General features: G+C 35.3%; 1 protein-coding gene across 4 annotated transcripts in view; it reads left to right on the top strand.

Moving 5' to 3' along the window:
• NMNAT3 (nicotinamide nucleotide adenylyltransferase 3) overlaps nucleotides 1-14,934 on the top strand; it is a 55,789-nt gene extending 40,855 nt beyond the window's left edge. For 3 of the 4 annotated variants that reach the window (XM_070753279.1, XM_070753278.1, XM_070753280.1), the window contains one exon: nucleotides 2,742-3,117. In XM_070753279.1, the coding sequence (XP_070609380.1) occupies nucleotides 2,742-3,082 (341 nt within the window). In that variant the 3' untranslated portion in view covers nucleotides 3,083-3,117. Of the gene's footprint in view, nucleotides 1-2,741; nucleotides 3,118-8,662; nucleotides 8,842-14,737 lie in introns of those variants that run through there. The other variant, XM_070753281.1, reaches the window with a different exon arrangement.
• Nucleotides 14,935-16,294: the final 1,360 nt, after the last annotated feature.

Below are 16,294 nucleotides of genomic sequence, written 5' to 3'. Positions count from 1 at the left end.
GATTCTGGCATTTCCATATAAAAGATTGTAGCCAATGAATATTAGGGGGGGAGGGGGGAGAAATTCAAGCAATAACTTTCAGGAAAACAGGAGCTTAACTCAATATTCATTTTATACATTCTTCAGATAAAACGGTATAGCAGATATAGCAATAAAAATGGTCTAAAATAAAAAGTTAACTACTTTAATATTCCCTTATCAGATATTTTTCTAAGCTTAACAGCTTTTGCCATCCACTGTGGAAGGAAAATATGTCAATATCATAATGGCCTTATATAAATTAGTATTGCATATACATTTGGCATACTGGGTACAGCTCTAGTTGCCACACCTCAAAAATGGTATAGTAGAGGTATAGAAAGTTCAAAGGAGGGCAGCTAAGATGACGAAGCAGCAGCTTCCCTATCAGGAAAGGTTGCAACATTTGAGCAAATGAGAGCATAATTAAGGCATACAAAATTACGCATAGTGCAAATAAAGTAAACAAGGAGAAGCTGTTTACATGTTCCCAAAATAAAACCTTTAAAACTGGATCCTGGAATAATTGGGATAGATAAAAGGAAATACTCTTGTGAAACAACATGTAATTAAAATTTGAAATTCACTACCAAGGTATCCTGTGCTGTCTACCAGCTTGGTGACCTCAAAAAAGGATTATATTAGTTCAGGAAAGTCATGGGGATCAATGGCTATTAGCCTTGATGGCAGTCTAATGGCCTCTGGAGTCCATCTGGGGGACTAATGGACTTCTTTGGCCACTTTGAAATCTGAATGTTGAATTTGATAGACCATGCATCTGATCTAGCAAGGCCCTGTTTATATTTGTATAATAAAGCAAGGACATATTGGAGAAGGAAAGAAAACCATAGCTTTTCATTATTTGATAAGGAGGGCAAACAAGTAGGTGAAGATATGGATCTATTGTCTCCAGAAGTGAGCATCAAAATGAATTTAGTATCTGTGTGAAGAATTCAGGACTGCAAACGCCAATTTGTAAAAGAGTAGCAAAATAACAAACATTTACGACAATTCCTAAGGAATAAACCAAAGCATATGCTGACGTTGAAAATTACAAAGCCTACGGAGTCTACGGAGAGGGGCGGCATACAAATCTAATAAATAAATAAATAAAGCCAGTCCTGCAGGGGCTGATTTACAATTTACTGAACTGTATCAAGCAAAACGTGTGAAATATATTACTACATGCCTTTATTACACATAAGCTGGGTTTGTATTCAGTGCTGTATGGTCTTGGCTGTCAAGTAAGAAGTCTGTCCCCTTGAAAACCTGGTAGCTAAGCCGGAAAAACAAATGTATGTTGACAAAGTTGTATAGATTGTGAGTCCATTTCCAGATGACAATGAAGGAGTTACAGGAAAAAATGACCTGATAAAATAATTTTTTTCATAGGAGTGATCCCATTCTTGGAGGATGAACACAAATACCCCCCATACAGATGATATTTCACAGTTCTGGGAAACTGGGAAACTGGGAAACAGATCAGGAAAGTTCTGGAAAACAAAGTTAAGAAAGGCGTGCTGGGAGAAGGCAGGGCAAGCTAGCGACACCAAAGTTCAACACTAATACTGGGATGAGAAAGCAATGGCTTAGTGGAACTTTTTAGTGCATCAGTTTTTTAAAAAAAGACTATTTGTATCACAGAAATAACAAGCTCTCAGGTTTCTGGGAGACTGAAAAAATCAATATTCCAATAGCAATAAAGGAAAGGAGAATTCCAGCATACCAATGGCAGGTAGACAAGAAGGAAGGAAGGAGGGAGGGAGGGAGGGAGGGAGGGAAGGAAGGAAGGAAGGAAGGAAGGAAGGAAGAAAAAAAATTGAACTGTCAACAATAAAATAAAATAAAAGATAAACAGATGATTGGCTGTTGCAATACAAGAAAAACAGAGAAAGAAGGGAGCACAAGAGCCCACAGCCCAGCCTGTGGCTGTCGGTTGGTTGGTTTTCCTAAAAGTAAATAATGCCAGGTAGGTAGGGATGGAACAGCAGAGAGCCACCTTGAATCCTGAGATGTAAGATACAGTGAATAAGATACAGTATTGACTGTAAAGAATTCATAAAAAGGGTACCTTAAGCTTTATGTCTATCATTTTTTAAAAAATGAAAACATTAGAATACAAGGTGCAATGCAACTAATATTTGGTTGCTACTCCTAAATCTTAACTGGGAATGAGTGTGCAAAAAGTTGGGTGTGGGAAAAGCAATGCCCTTTAGTGCCTTTTCCTAACTTTATGTCCTTGATTGTGTGTGAAATGACCGACTGATATCCATCTAAGGCCTAGTGTCAATGTAATGGCAGGACGCCTGCTTCATTAATGAATACCCTTTAATTAAATTACCTCTACTAATTAAAGTAGTGATTCTGCTACTAAGTAATTCTGTGTATTCATATGTAAAGTTGTGTCCAATAAATAAAAGGGGAAATGTCATTAGTTTGTTCTTCATGTATATTAGTTGACCAGCACTGATGAAGATCCATTGAGAATGCACATTTTATGTGAGAAAAAGAGGTTTGAAGGTGTAAAATTCTCACTTGAAAGTTGAAATAGGCAAAATTAAAGTCTCTGTCTTTGTAGCTACCTGCTTTTTGGAGAGTAGAATGATTAGTGGGCTGAGTTTTAATATTTATTCTTAAGCAACATGTCAACATGTTACGTGTCAACAAAGAAAACAGACAATAACAATAATATTTCTCACAATATACTCTTATCATTCCTGCAGTTGTTCCAGAGCTAAAACTTCTCTGCGGAGCTGATGTTTTGAAGACATTTCAAACACTTAACCTCTGGAAAACAGAACATATTATAGAAATAGTGGAAAGGTTTGGATTGGTCTGTGTTAGTCGTGCTGGCCATGATCCTTCCCAGTACATCACTAACCTAGAGTTTTTAAATAACTGCCAGCATAATATCCATTTAGTAAAAGAGTGGGTTCTAAATGAAATCAGTGCTACAAGCATAAGGTGTGCCTTGCACAAGGGCCAAAGTGTGAAATACTTGGTGCCAGACTCTGTCATTTCTTACATTAAGCAAAACAATCTATATATAGAAAAGACTGAATGAAATAAATTAAAGAAAAATTGGTGTGGCCCTTTAAAGTGTTGATACTGCTTACTTCACTTAAAAAAAAGATATTGATAAGACGGAGTGAGATCAGAGAAGGGCAACAAAAAAGCTGCAAATATAAGGAACAAAATATATCAGGAAATATTGGATTAACTGAATTTGTAGAGCCTGGAGGAGAGAAGGAAAAGGAAGTAAAAAATATGACTTCAGCAACCGAGTTGTTGAAGCGTGGAACTCATTACCTGACTCAGTAGTGTCAACCCCTAACCCCCAACATTTTTCCCTTAGACTATCCACGATTGACCTCTCCAGGTTCCTTAGCGGTCAGTAAGGGGCGTGCATAAGTGCACCAGTGTGCCTTCCGTCCCCTGTCCAATTGTCTCTCCTTATCTCATTTATCTTTTCTTCCTTTCAAATATGTTCACCTATACTTTTATATCTTTTCTTCTATTCTTTTCTTTACTTATATTATTACATATCTTTCTCTTCAATGTGTATTATGTATTGGACAAAATAAATAAATAAATAAATAAATTAAATAAAGAACATGATTGAAACCTTTAAATATATTAAGGGGTATGTATAAGGCTCTAGAAGGAAAAATTTTCAATACAGGTAGTCTTCAACTTACTATTTAAATTGAGACCAAAATTTCTTTTGCTAAGTGAGGAAGTTGTTAAATGGGGTTTCCCCCTTTATGACCTTTCTTATCACAAAATCACTGCAGTTAAATTATAATATCATTGTCAAATGAATTTCACTTTCCCATAAATTTTGCCTGTCAATTCACAAAAGTTGATTATAAAACCCTAGGACACAGCAACTGTCATGAGTTGTCACACATCTGAATTTTGATCATGTGACTATAGGGATGTGCAATGATCATGAGTGAAAAATGACATTTTTCAGTGTTGTTACAACTTCAAATAGTCAGTAAATGAATCGTTGTAAGTTGAGGACTACCTGTATTAAGTGAAAATCAAACTTACTAGTAAATCAAATCTCAAACTGATAAGAGGAAAGTTCAGAACTAATGTTGGAACCAACTTCCAGAAGAGATAGTGGGTCAAGCCATCAGTAACTAAATTTAAATATGTTTGGGATAAATGCATGTTTATCATCTGACCAAAAAATTTCCTTAAAGTCATTTCTATGCAGTGTGGTTGGTGCATTTTTCTTCTTTTTGTCTATCCAAGTATACCATTTATCTCATATTTTAATGAAGCCTTGACCTAATTGAAATGTGGTAAAGTAGTTTAAGAATTTGTTAGTGTGAAAAATATTTTTACTTTGTTTTGGGAAGAAATCTGTTTCCATGTTTTTAGTTAACATTTCAGTGTGAATTTTTTTAATACATCTTGATTTATTTCTCTAAACCTTTCATTATACCAAGTGCATATAATGTTCATAATACATCTATTTTAGTATTAAATTGTCAGCCACTGTCATGTTACAGTATAAGAAACAATTCTGCTTGTCAGCACTGGATTTGTAAGGCTTACCTGATTACATTTATGCCACTACATCTTTCACATTTTCTTAACATTAAAGAAAAAAGCTACACAGTTTTGGTTAATTAGTTTGTATTATCTATTGTTCTGTCTGGGTCCCCCCAGACGCCAACACCAACTAAAAAGAGTATCCAGACACACTGGTAAAAAGCAAAGGCAGTTTATATATTTGAAAGCAAACACAGGTAACAAAAACTGTTCTTACAGACAGGAACGTTATGAAGCTTCACAGAGGTTTCACGACGGCCAGGCTATAAAACAGGATTCTTGCTGGCAAAAACAACTCTGGAGGTAATAAAACCCACGCCTCCCCCAAGTCTTCAGCCTTCGAAGCCACAAGCCAGGATCAGAGACGCCAAGAATCGAAGCAAGGTCACAGGACTCCCAATTGATAACTCTCCACAATACAGTAAGGGCGGGCCTGCCTTTTCAACCCTGCTGAGGAGAACCACACCCAAACCCAGCTGTTACCAATTCAGGGATGGAAATACCTTGCTAATTGTCCCCTTCTTTGGGCTGCCCGTCTCTGCCTCATATCTATGATAGCCTGGACATCTTCATCTAATGAATCCAGGCTACTCGCTGGGGAGAGCCCCCCCCCCCGGGGGTCTCAGGCTGCTCTCCCTCCTCCTCTTCCTCTTCTGCCTGGTCCTCCTCCTCCTGTTCATCGTCCTCCCCCTCTGAGCATGGATCCGGCAGAGTTCCAGCCGTTCCCTGAGGAGCCTCAGGCTGAATCACAACATCTATGGGCATTTCACTAGTTTTTCAAATAAATTCAAAGAAAATTATTTGATTTTCAGATATGTAATTATTTTAACCATTAATACAAAGGTTAGAAGACAATCATGCTTATTTTTTAATACAGTCTAAGGCAAAAATGTAACATGCTGTTCCATCTTATAGGCCTTCAGGAAACTAATCAAGCAAAATGTTGCCTGAAACTTGAATATGTGCTTCAAAGAGTGAAAGTTGGGCTTATCAGAGACAATCAAAGATGTTGATTAGCTGAAAGGCATACAGTGTTCCCTCGATTTTCGCGGGTTCAAACTTTGCGGAAAGTCAATACCACGGTTTTTCAAAAATATTAATTAAAAAATACTTTGCGGTTTTCCCTATACCACGGTTTTCCCCACCCGATGACATCATATGTCATCGCCAAACCTTCGTCCACCTTTTAATAAATATTTTTTAAATAAACTTTAATAAATAAACATGGTGAGTAATAATTTAAATGGTTGCTAAGGGAATGGTAAATTGTAATTTAGAGGTTTAAAGTGTTAAGGGAAGGCTTGTGATACTGTTCATAGCCAAAAATAGTGTATTTACTTCCGCATCTCTACTTTGCGGAAATTCGACTTTCGCAGGTGGTCTCGGAACGCATCCCCTGCAAAAATTGAGGGAACATTATTCCCTTTCAGTTGTAGAGTCAGCAAACTATGGAGAAATTTGTTCCTTGATTCTGACTAATAGCAGCACGAACATTGTCTTAAGTAAGCAGGAACTGGCATTTCTTTTCAAGCAACAAACATACTTTATATTGCTTTTTCCCTGTCCTTTCTCTTTTTGACCTGCTGCTGAACAATAGGAAACCATTTACAGAAACATTTTCAACCCCCTTATTAGGAGTAGACAATATCAGTCAAAATTCTGAAAGATACTTATTTTGCTATACTTCCGCAGTCTTCTGATGGCAGAATATAATTCAGGCTGAAAGAAATGTTGGTTTCTATACAATTTTAGAAAAAAAATATTTTGTATGCTAGTTGTTTCGGATAAAACTTTGCTTTCCTCCAGAAACTAATTTCAATGTACTTTTTAAAAATAGCTGGCCTGAACTTTGCCATTCTCAAATAACAGTCCTTATTTGTTTGTTTGTTTGTTTATTTGTTTGTTTGTTTATTTATTTATTTATTTATAGGGTAAACAGAAAAAGTAAGAAAGTGAATGAACATCTGATAAAGGAAGTTTGCCTTTTCCAGTCAACTTTCAGGTACCCTGTAGTTACAATATAGGATTTTGACTATTAAGGCCTGGATTCAGATGCTACATCTTTGAAGCTAATGGGTACTGTATATGTTATTCTGAACATGTTACACCATTTGTTTGTACTATTCTATCTCAAGGTAGTTTTACAAGCATTTCATTTAAGAAGTCATATCAAATCAGGATGTGGGTGTAAGTATTAAAGCCTAATAATTCAGGTTTTAAATAAAAGGAATCAAATTCAATAAACTGTTTTGATACTGAATTCAGTTTTGAAGACTTTGGAATCAATACATGAAATTAATGACACATGATTTATCGTGATATAATTCAGTAGAAGTCGGATTATAATATTTTTCAAAGACCTCTCTATTTAGAAGCAGAACAAATATTCCAAATTAACTAATTCAATTAATTTAATTTTGAATTCATTTTACAAGGGAAAGTATTTGTTCTATGATAAGATTGTTAAAATTTCCCTGCTGTATTTCTAAGTGATTTGGAGACTTTAACAGTCTAATGTGATTCCCTTCAAGCAACAGCATATTGTTGAATAATGCAGTACAACATGTATTTTTTTTCTTCACTTGCTTACTTGCACAGGACTTAATGGGTTTCTGTGAAGTACTGCTTATTCCTCAGCCTGAAAAGACTTCACATTCTCTTAGCTGAAAACGTGTTCTGATTAATAAAATGCTCACTTCTTCTAGAGATGCTGGGTGTTAGTCCAATAATACAAGGTTGAATGAGTAATGCCTGGCACATTTTCAGCCATCTATTAACTAGCTAGTTAATACCTGCCATCTTATATCACTAAGGAATTACTTCATCAAACTTGGTTGGTTCAACAAATTTGGTTTATTCATAAAAGAATTTACCATTCCTTTTTAATAGTGTATTAAGGGGTGGCATACAAATCTAATAAATAATAATAATAATAATAATAATAATAATAATAATAATAATAATCTCTTTTTGCAATTGGAAACCAGTTTTTAAAGGCTATCACTTACATCATCCTTATTAAATAAAATGCTCTCTCCAAACAGTGGGTAGAACTTACCATTATCAGTAAAAGCCATCTTCTTTATTTAGTCATTTGAAAGCAAAAATCTACCATTGTTAAAATCTCTAGCTACATAATCAATGACCTTACAGCTGTCCTGCAGAAACGGAGTGACATATTCAAGCCACCCCGCAAGCAAAACTGTCCAGCTTTGTGAAAGAAGTTAAAAATAACACTTCAATACTAATCAGCTTAAAGGAACTAGCTTAGCTGTACTGCTAGAGGAGCAGATAAAGGAAACTAGGAGTTTAAACTCGCTTCTAGAAAAGAGACTGAGCTGGATGGTGCAGAATTAAAACACTAGAAAAAAAGCTTTGACTTTTAACTTGAAAACAAACAGGACTATGCCTGCAGATTTTAATGGTTATTGGAAAATGCTCAGTAATGAGAATTTTGAGGAGTATTTGAAAGCTCTAGGTAAGATTCTTTTTTTTACTTTTTCCATTTATTTGAGCCTCAGGATAAATTATACAATTTCATTAGATATGCAATTTGCATGAAAATATTCTTAGCAGCTAGTTTCTTTATTAATATTGCTCTTCTGACTAAATAGAAACTGAAGCAATTTTGAAAGAAATAAAATAAAGTACGTAATACAAATTGCAGTATTTTAGATTTTTCCAGATGAATGATCAAAATTTTACTCTAGAATTTTATTTATTCTATATATGGCATAAGGTACAAAATTTAATGACTTGGAAGGTTTAAAACTAAGAAGACCCCCACCCCCCCGGCCTTGCCCAATTTAAATCATAAATTTCCATACAAGTATAAGAAACCATATCGGGGACAGAAAAATCTCAGTTAGTTTCAATTTAGCAAAGAACCAGTTTTCATTGAGTCTATCTAGAAATTGGATTTTTTCAGGCCAGATTTTGTCATCTTATTTTAAAAGGAAGTATGAATATTAACCTATATTGAATTTTAGATTTAAATAGAAGCAGAGTGTCCAGTGTTTCCCCAAATTTTGGATTATTAATTTTATAAAATATTCCAGCCTATTTTTTTTTCTTCCAGATGTAAATATCGCAGTGAGAAAAATAGCCAGTAGGCTCAAACCTGACAAAGAGATTATTCAGGATGGAAACCATATGATCATTAAAACCCTAAGCAGTTTTAAAAACTACGTCATGGATTTTGAAATAGGGACAGAATTTGAAGAGGATTTAACAGGGGTGGATGGTCGCAAATGTATGGTAAGATTTAGAACGTTGATCTATAGGACTAAATAATGAACTTAAAAATCCTGATTCGCTATTGTCACTGGTTTTGTGGCAAAACTTTTCTAATAATTCTGCTTTAGTGTTCAGCAACATTTTAGCCAAAAAATTCAATCCAAAATTTATTTTCAAAACAGCTGAAATTCACCATTGTTATATATATATACCCACCTCTGCCGCCAGGCATGGGGGAACTGAGATACTCTTTCCCCCTAGGCCTTTAAAATTTTATGCATGGTATGTCTGTATGTATGATTGGCTTTTATATAATGGGTTTTTAACTGTTTTTAGTATTGGATTATTGTTTTATACTGTTTTATTACTGTTGTTAGCCACCCCGAGTCTGCAGAGAGGCGGCATACAAATCCAATAAATAATAATAATAATAATAATAATAATAATAATAATAATAATAATAATAATAATATAACATTGCCTCCCTCATCAACGTTCCAGCTTCCTACTTTGCAAACTACCGGGCAGCTTGGAAGGAAGCAACTTTAACAAGCAACTGCCATGGCTCCTTTTCCAAGTCAAGGTGTGTGTGTGTGTGTGTGTGTTAGGTATAGCAGCCAGTACCTGCAGGGGACCAGTGTGTGGAGGAGAGGTGAGAAGTGGCTCTCCCTCCTCCCTGCGCCATCTCCATCTCCCCGCCTCTTTCCCCTCAATTGAGGCTTTGCAGTCCTTGGGCACTGCTTCTGCGTTGTGGTTGCAACATTTGGGGGCGGGTCTAGGGGCATGGAAGTGCCTACAGCCACGTCCCCAAGCAGCCACGATGTCGGATATTTCGGAATGTTGGATATCCAAGGACAGATAATTATTTCTGATAGAATAAACTCCTACTTGTCATAAATTGACATGACAGCAACAGATATTTATTCGTCTTCGTTTTCATTTTCCTCTCATTAATTACTGTAAATAAACCAAGAATGATTGTAAATTTTCTTGAAAAGATACTTACTGGATATCAGAAACAACATGTTTACTAGAAGTGAACATTTAGGTCAACTTCCTTTTGACAGACAAGCAGTATTACAACTTTCGTAAGAAATCATATTAATTAGTGTCATAGGCTTGCTGAATCAAAATCTAAAATACGCTGCTCTGATAGCCTCGCATAACCACAAATCAAGGGATTTCCAGCTGCAAAAAGCTATTTAGATGGGGAAAAGATCTATAAATGGAAAAGAAAACATTCTGTGTGAGCATGCTTCATTCTATACAAAAGATTCTCTTATGGCAGAAGGTGAAAAGATACGTGTGAATTTTGTTTTGACACTAAGCAATTTCACCTCACATACACCAGGCTATCAAAACAGAATGTAATGTGGAAATGAAATGAGTGATAGGCTGTTAGTTTTAAATAGATAGTATGCTAATATTTTCTTCCTAAATAGCTTAAAATCTTTTAATCTAAATGCATGAAGAGAAGATACAATGTCTTCCTGAATAATCTCTCCATAAGTATGGTTGTTTCCATAAGATGAGGAGTTCCCTGTGGATGCTGTAAAAGTCCCTAATGAAGACAATGCCCTCAAAAGGGGCTAAATGTGTGGGGTCACTCACGAACTCGAATCCTAGAAAGAAATCTTGGACACATTGTCTCTCTGGGTGAAGTGACATGTTGTAGAGCCATGTACCCCTTTTTATTTGGGAACATAAGGAAATGAGGATAATTACACATACATGTCAAGTAATATATCCAATAACATAACTTCAAACGTATCTTTTGAGTTCTTCCTTTTCCCATAGATATTAAAAACAATTTCCTAGAAACTCTTCCTCAGAGCAGATGTTCCTCACACCTAATTTCTCTGAAGCCTTCTGCCTTATCTCAACTAATCTTCCTTAATCACCCTGTCGTCCTGTGTATGCTTCAGGCAATGTAAATCTCCCCCTTTGATCCTATAACGTCCTGTCCAGAGTGGTGAAAACTTTGTTTATTGTGAGATGTTTATTGAGCCCTTTTGTTTCCCTGTTGTAATTGCCAGGAATGCAGATTAGGCAAGTTTAGTGCCCTCCTGTCCTGGATATAGAATCAGGGTAAGCAGAGTATTTTTATGCTAGAGGTCCAGATATATAAATCCTATTCTAACATTTATGCTATACTGCAACAGTTCCCTACTAACAAGAACCACCATTCTCTAGAAATGTGTCTTTGAAATTTTCTGATTTAATAATAATAATAATTTATTAGATTTGTATGCCACCCCTCTCCGAAGATTTATTGGACTAATAAATTGCAAGCGCCTCCACTTTTTTCTCAGATCCCCAAGCAAATTATTTTAATTTCCTGTCCAAAAGAAGAATTCTATGAGGTCCGTTGGAATAAAAGAAAGCAACTGTCCAGAAGACGTTCAGAGGACTTCCATGGTTGAGGGAGATTATGGAACAGGCTTCCATAATTCTAATACATTATTAAGCACTGTATTATACTGGCCGGCCTGACAAATTGTAACTGATTAATCCACTTTTTTTTTTTGGTTCAGCTGTTATACTTGGTTGCCACTTAATTTTCATTCTTAACTTTTTACATCTTTCCATTATGGCAGATTTGTCACAAATGAGTTACTTTGGAATCACTAGAGGAAATGCGCCGTTACAAATGAAATAAGAAAGTGCGTTGTCCAATATTCTTTTCTAAAAAATGATTGCCAAAAATTCTTGCAATGATTTCCAATTATACCAAACAAAACTTGTGCAACCCCCCCACCCACCCCAAAAAATAACCTTAGGTAAAAAAGCAGGCAAGAGGCACAAGGTGACCTTGCTTTTTGCCTTACCATTCTTTTCATCATGAGTCTCCCCTGTCCTTGAAACATTAACTGTTGCCCTTAAGTATCTGACAAAGATAGAGATGATACATAGCCATGGGCAGCAGATAAGATTCTTGAAAACTTAGGAAGAAACATTTTCTTCCTGGCTATAATGTGCAGCAGATGGATTTTAAATATGCATATACAAAAATGCAATTTGTTTATTGTTACTAATACACGCACTGGGTAAATCATTAAGTGTTCTAAATAAATTAAATGACAGTGTGCTTAAAAATTGATCCCTGCCTGTGCTCACACTAATTAAGCACTATAGTCTGGCACTTTATCCTTCTCAAGGCTGCACAGTAAGCATTCTACATTTTAAAAGTGCCTGAACTATTAAAATACTGAAAAGCAATTTATGCAGAAAATAAAGAGCAAAGGAAAATGCCATTTAATGAAATGGTTGGTTTGAAACTTCCACAAACTACATAGGCTTGCATACAATTTTATATCATGCATTTGTCTTATAATTAATTATTTTCTTCGGCATTAAATGAGCTTTCTGTACCCCATCTTTCTGAGTATCGATTCTTATCAGTGACTGCAGCTTAGCTCCTCCATTGGTTCCTTGCTGACTCAAAAAAAAGTAATTTTCAAGTTTAAAATTGTATTCTACAAGGTAAAAAATTGCCTTTTTGTCCTAAGCTTGGAAAATTCAATAAGCATCTATGCTGCTGACAGTAACATGGGTACAATGCATTATATGTATTTTGTATTTTCATTTATTTTTGTGCAATTTGCAACTATTAGGCAATACTGAAACAACTAAATCTGTGTGTTTATTCAAAACTATTTGGTAGCTTTTCACTTTAGTTGTAAATTAGTAATTTTAAGAGAGATTGCTATATATAATGCTGGTCAAGATAAAAAAATATGTTGTGAAAGATTTTTATTTTATTAGATCCCTACAATCTCAGGATAAGTAAATGTATACATATAAACAATCCAATTAATGCGGGCAGCCACATTATAGGAAATGGAATAATACAGTGCTTGATACTCCAATTTTTCTTAATTGTACTTAATTCAGTAGTTAGAATTAAAATGTCTGCATTCTGAATCACATACAATTATCTACTCCAGTCTCTCTGATACTGCTGTTATCTTTTCACATCCTATATAAACCTGTTTTCTAAACACCATTGGCAGTATAAAATTCCACTTTTTGATCTTTAATTAACAGAATTTACCTACACTATTCAGCAGAATTGAAAAAACAAATCAGTAATGAATTTCCCAGATGTAGATGGTTGGTAACTATGTGACTACAAATGAGCTGTCAAGCAAGGTTCTTAAATTTTTGCTAATATTTCCCTCTTCCTTATTCAAGAAAGTTCTAATTCAGGATTAGAAGCCAAACTTAAAACTTGCTAGTCTCCAAAAATGCTTTGCATATCTCTTAATGTGCCCTCATAATGTTTAAATTTCATTCAGTGAAAATGATCTATTTAAAGAAAAAAATAACTGATAAGAATTGACTATACTATCTTGGATTCTGCTGCATGAAAAAATCATGGCCCTACCAACAGTGATAGCTATGATATATAAACAAATAGAAAACCCTACACTCACGTTACTTAGGTAATGAAACATCTGCAAGCAAACCTCCAAAGTCAGAGAAAACCAAGGATTCCACAATATTATTTTCAATGGTTGCTCCACTTTTAAGAAACATCTTTTCTACTATAGAATCTCCAGAACATTTTGAGATTCACATTGTAAACATTTTCCAGAATAGAAACCAGAAAAAAAGTAACTAATAAAGCATATCAGTAAATATAATGAAACAATATACTTTTCCACATCTTGCTCTTTCGCTAAAGAGATATATTGCTGTAAACATGAGTGATGACTGTATCCTAGAATCTACCTCTTGTGAATACAACACTCGTATTTTCTATAAAGTTTTAGAGGTGAAAATTGACTCTGCTGTCAGTTTCCAGAATCTTTAAACCTGCCTCGGGCCTATATGCCTTGATTGAGGGATGTATGAAAAATCGTGCCATAACACAAGGAAATATAAAGTACAGTAATTGTTTCCATGCCAGTTCTTGCAATCTTGTTGCAGTTCAGATTATAATCTAGCCCTGCACACAAATTATACTTGATTTTAGCAAAAAGGCCGAGAAGTAATAGCTAGTCCTTTTATTGGATTTTTCACTGTCTATAGGGGAAAGACATATTATTAACTTGTTGCGTATATCCTAAGATTTTTATTAATATTGCTTCTTCATTGCTTATTTGACCCCTATGACAATCATTAAGTGTTGTACCACATGATTCTTGACAAATGTATATTTTATTTTATGTACGTTGAGAGCATATGCACCAAGACAAATTCCTTGTGTGTCCAATCACACTTGGCCAATAAAAATTCTATTCTATTCTATTCTATTTCAGAATTGCAACTCATTGATTTTAATTTACTCTATTATTGAATATAGGTCTCATTTACTCATATAGCACTAGCACTTAGAATTTATATACCACTTCACAATGCTTTACAGCAGGAGTCCCCAAACTTGGCAACTTTAAGACTTGTGGACTTCAACTCCCAGAATTCCCCAGTCAGCATAGCTGCCTGGAGAATTCTGTGAATTGAAGTCCACAAGTCTTAAAGTTGCCAAGTTTGAAGACCTCTGCTTTACATCCCTCTCTAAGCAGTTTGAAGAGTCAATATATTGCCCTCAACAATTTAGGTCCTCATTTTACCCACCTCCGAAGGCTGGAAGGCTGAGTCAATCTTGAGTCAGGTGAGATTTGAACTGCCAAATTGCAGGCAGCTGACAGTCAGTAGACATAACCTGCAGTACTACATTCTAACCACTGCACTCCTACGGCTCTATATAGCATCCAAATTAATTGTTACATATGTAATATATGAACAACTGGCCCGCTTCTCCCATGGCAGCAGAGGAGGCATTTTGTTGGCCCTTTCAGTCAAGGAACCTGACTGCAGGGTCAAAGTGAAAAACCTCTACCATGGCTCCTACCCTTTAGAAAATCTTACTTCATGAGGTGACACTGGCTCCTTTCCTTCTGATCTTCTGCAGGAATCTAAAGACCTGACTCCATCAGATGGTTTTGGGCCCTAATGGGAATATCATACTGGAGGTGGCTGCTGAATTAACTCCGCATCCTGTTCTTTCCCTTCTTTTAATTATAATTTTATCTTGATTGAGATTGCTGTTTGTATTGTTTTAGATGTATTTATTTGTTAGAACTTTAAGGTTTTAATGCTGTAAGCCATCCAGACCCGTTTTGTTATGAAATGAGCAGAAGATAAATTAAATAAATACTGTAAATAAAACTTTGATTCAAATGATCTTTCTAGGTTATGTTAACATGAAGACTGGAAATATTTTCTAGTTATATTACTGGAGATAAGTCATGCAAGTGCAAAGATTGTTGGGTTTTTTAAACTGTAAGAACTTCAGTTGATTTTAGGGTGAAAATTGAAGACAAAAGAAGAATCAAAACACTGATAATCTTGTATTGAAACAAATACTGTCCATAAATGACTAGAAGAATTAACACTGAAACAAATTCTCATATTTAGAGGCAGTCAGTCAGTCATTGATGGCTAGATATTTATGTTCAGCTCCTCAACAGCAGTCGCTTTTTAATTTTACGGTAGATATGTTTGTTTCATATAGACAGTTCAATGATTATTGGATCAATCTCTATTAAATTGACTTTCCAAATAAACTAAATTTATTTAACAATTTGATGCCCTGCTGCATAGGCATCAATCTTTTTTTCCCCTTTATCAAATTGGAGAAGCAAATTCCCTCACTTTTGCAGTCAGGTTTGATTTCCACAGGTCTACTTGATTTAAGTTTCATTCTCTACTTTTAGGATGTCAGGTTGAATAATTTTTTAGACTGGTCAGGTGCATGATCCAGTACAATAGGGGTCCTGTGCTATTCTTATTTTCATTTACATAAAAGAAAGTTTGTACCTTAACAAGGAATCTTTTATAGGCTTGCAAATTGGCATCTCTAGTGGGACATTCTTCAATTTCTGCTATTTAATGTTATAAGGATGCAGGATAAAATAATGGAGACTCGTGTCAAATTCATTCCAGTTAGCAGTGACATATTCTGAACAAATGAATTTTTGCGGATATTGCACTTGCCTCAGAGAATTCTAGAAATGAAGAATAATTCACTACCTGTTTCACACCAAGTGTAGGGCTCTTGTGATTCAGCAAATTAAATGTGATAAACAAGAAATGCTGAATCAAGGTTTTCTTGAGGACAATATTGTTGCCAGTAATTGGAACTCCAAAGTTGCTGCAGATGAAAAGAGACATGATAGTAGTGTTCCAATATTTCAAAGGTTGCCACAAAGTAGAGGGAATCAAACTATTCTCCAAAGCACCTGAGGGTAGAACAAGAAGCAATGGGTGGAAACTAATCCAGGAGAGAAGCAACTTAGAACTAAGAAGAAATTTTCTGGAAAAAAAGTAATCACTGGAACTGCTTGCCTTCAGAAGTTGTGGGTGCTCCTGCACTAGAAGTTTTTAAGAAGATGTTGGATAACTATTTGTCTGAAGTGGTGTAAAGTTTCCTGCCTAAGCAGGATTAGAAGACCTCCAAGGTCCCTTA

This window comes from Erythrolamprus reginae, chromosome 5 (assembly GCF_031021105.1).
Source record: "Erythrolamprus reginae isolate rEryReg1 chromosome 5, rEryReg1.hap1, whole genome shotgun sequence".
In the NCBI taxonomy this organism is placed as follows: Eukaryota; Metazoa; Chordata; class Lepidosauria; order Squamata; family Dipsadidae; genus Erythrolamprus; species Erythrolamprus reginae.
This window is presented reverse-complemented; position numbering and strand designations above follow the sequence as displayed.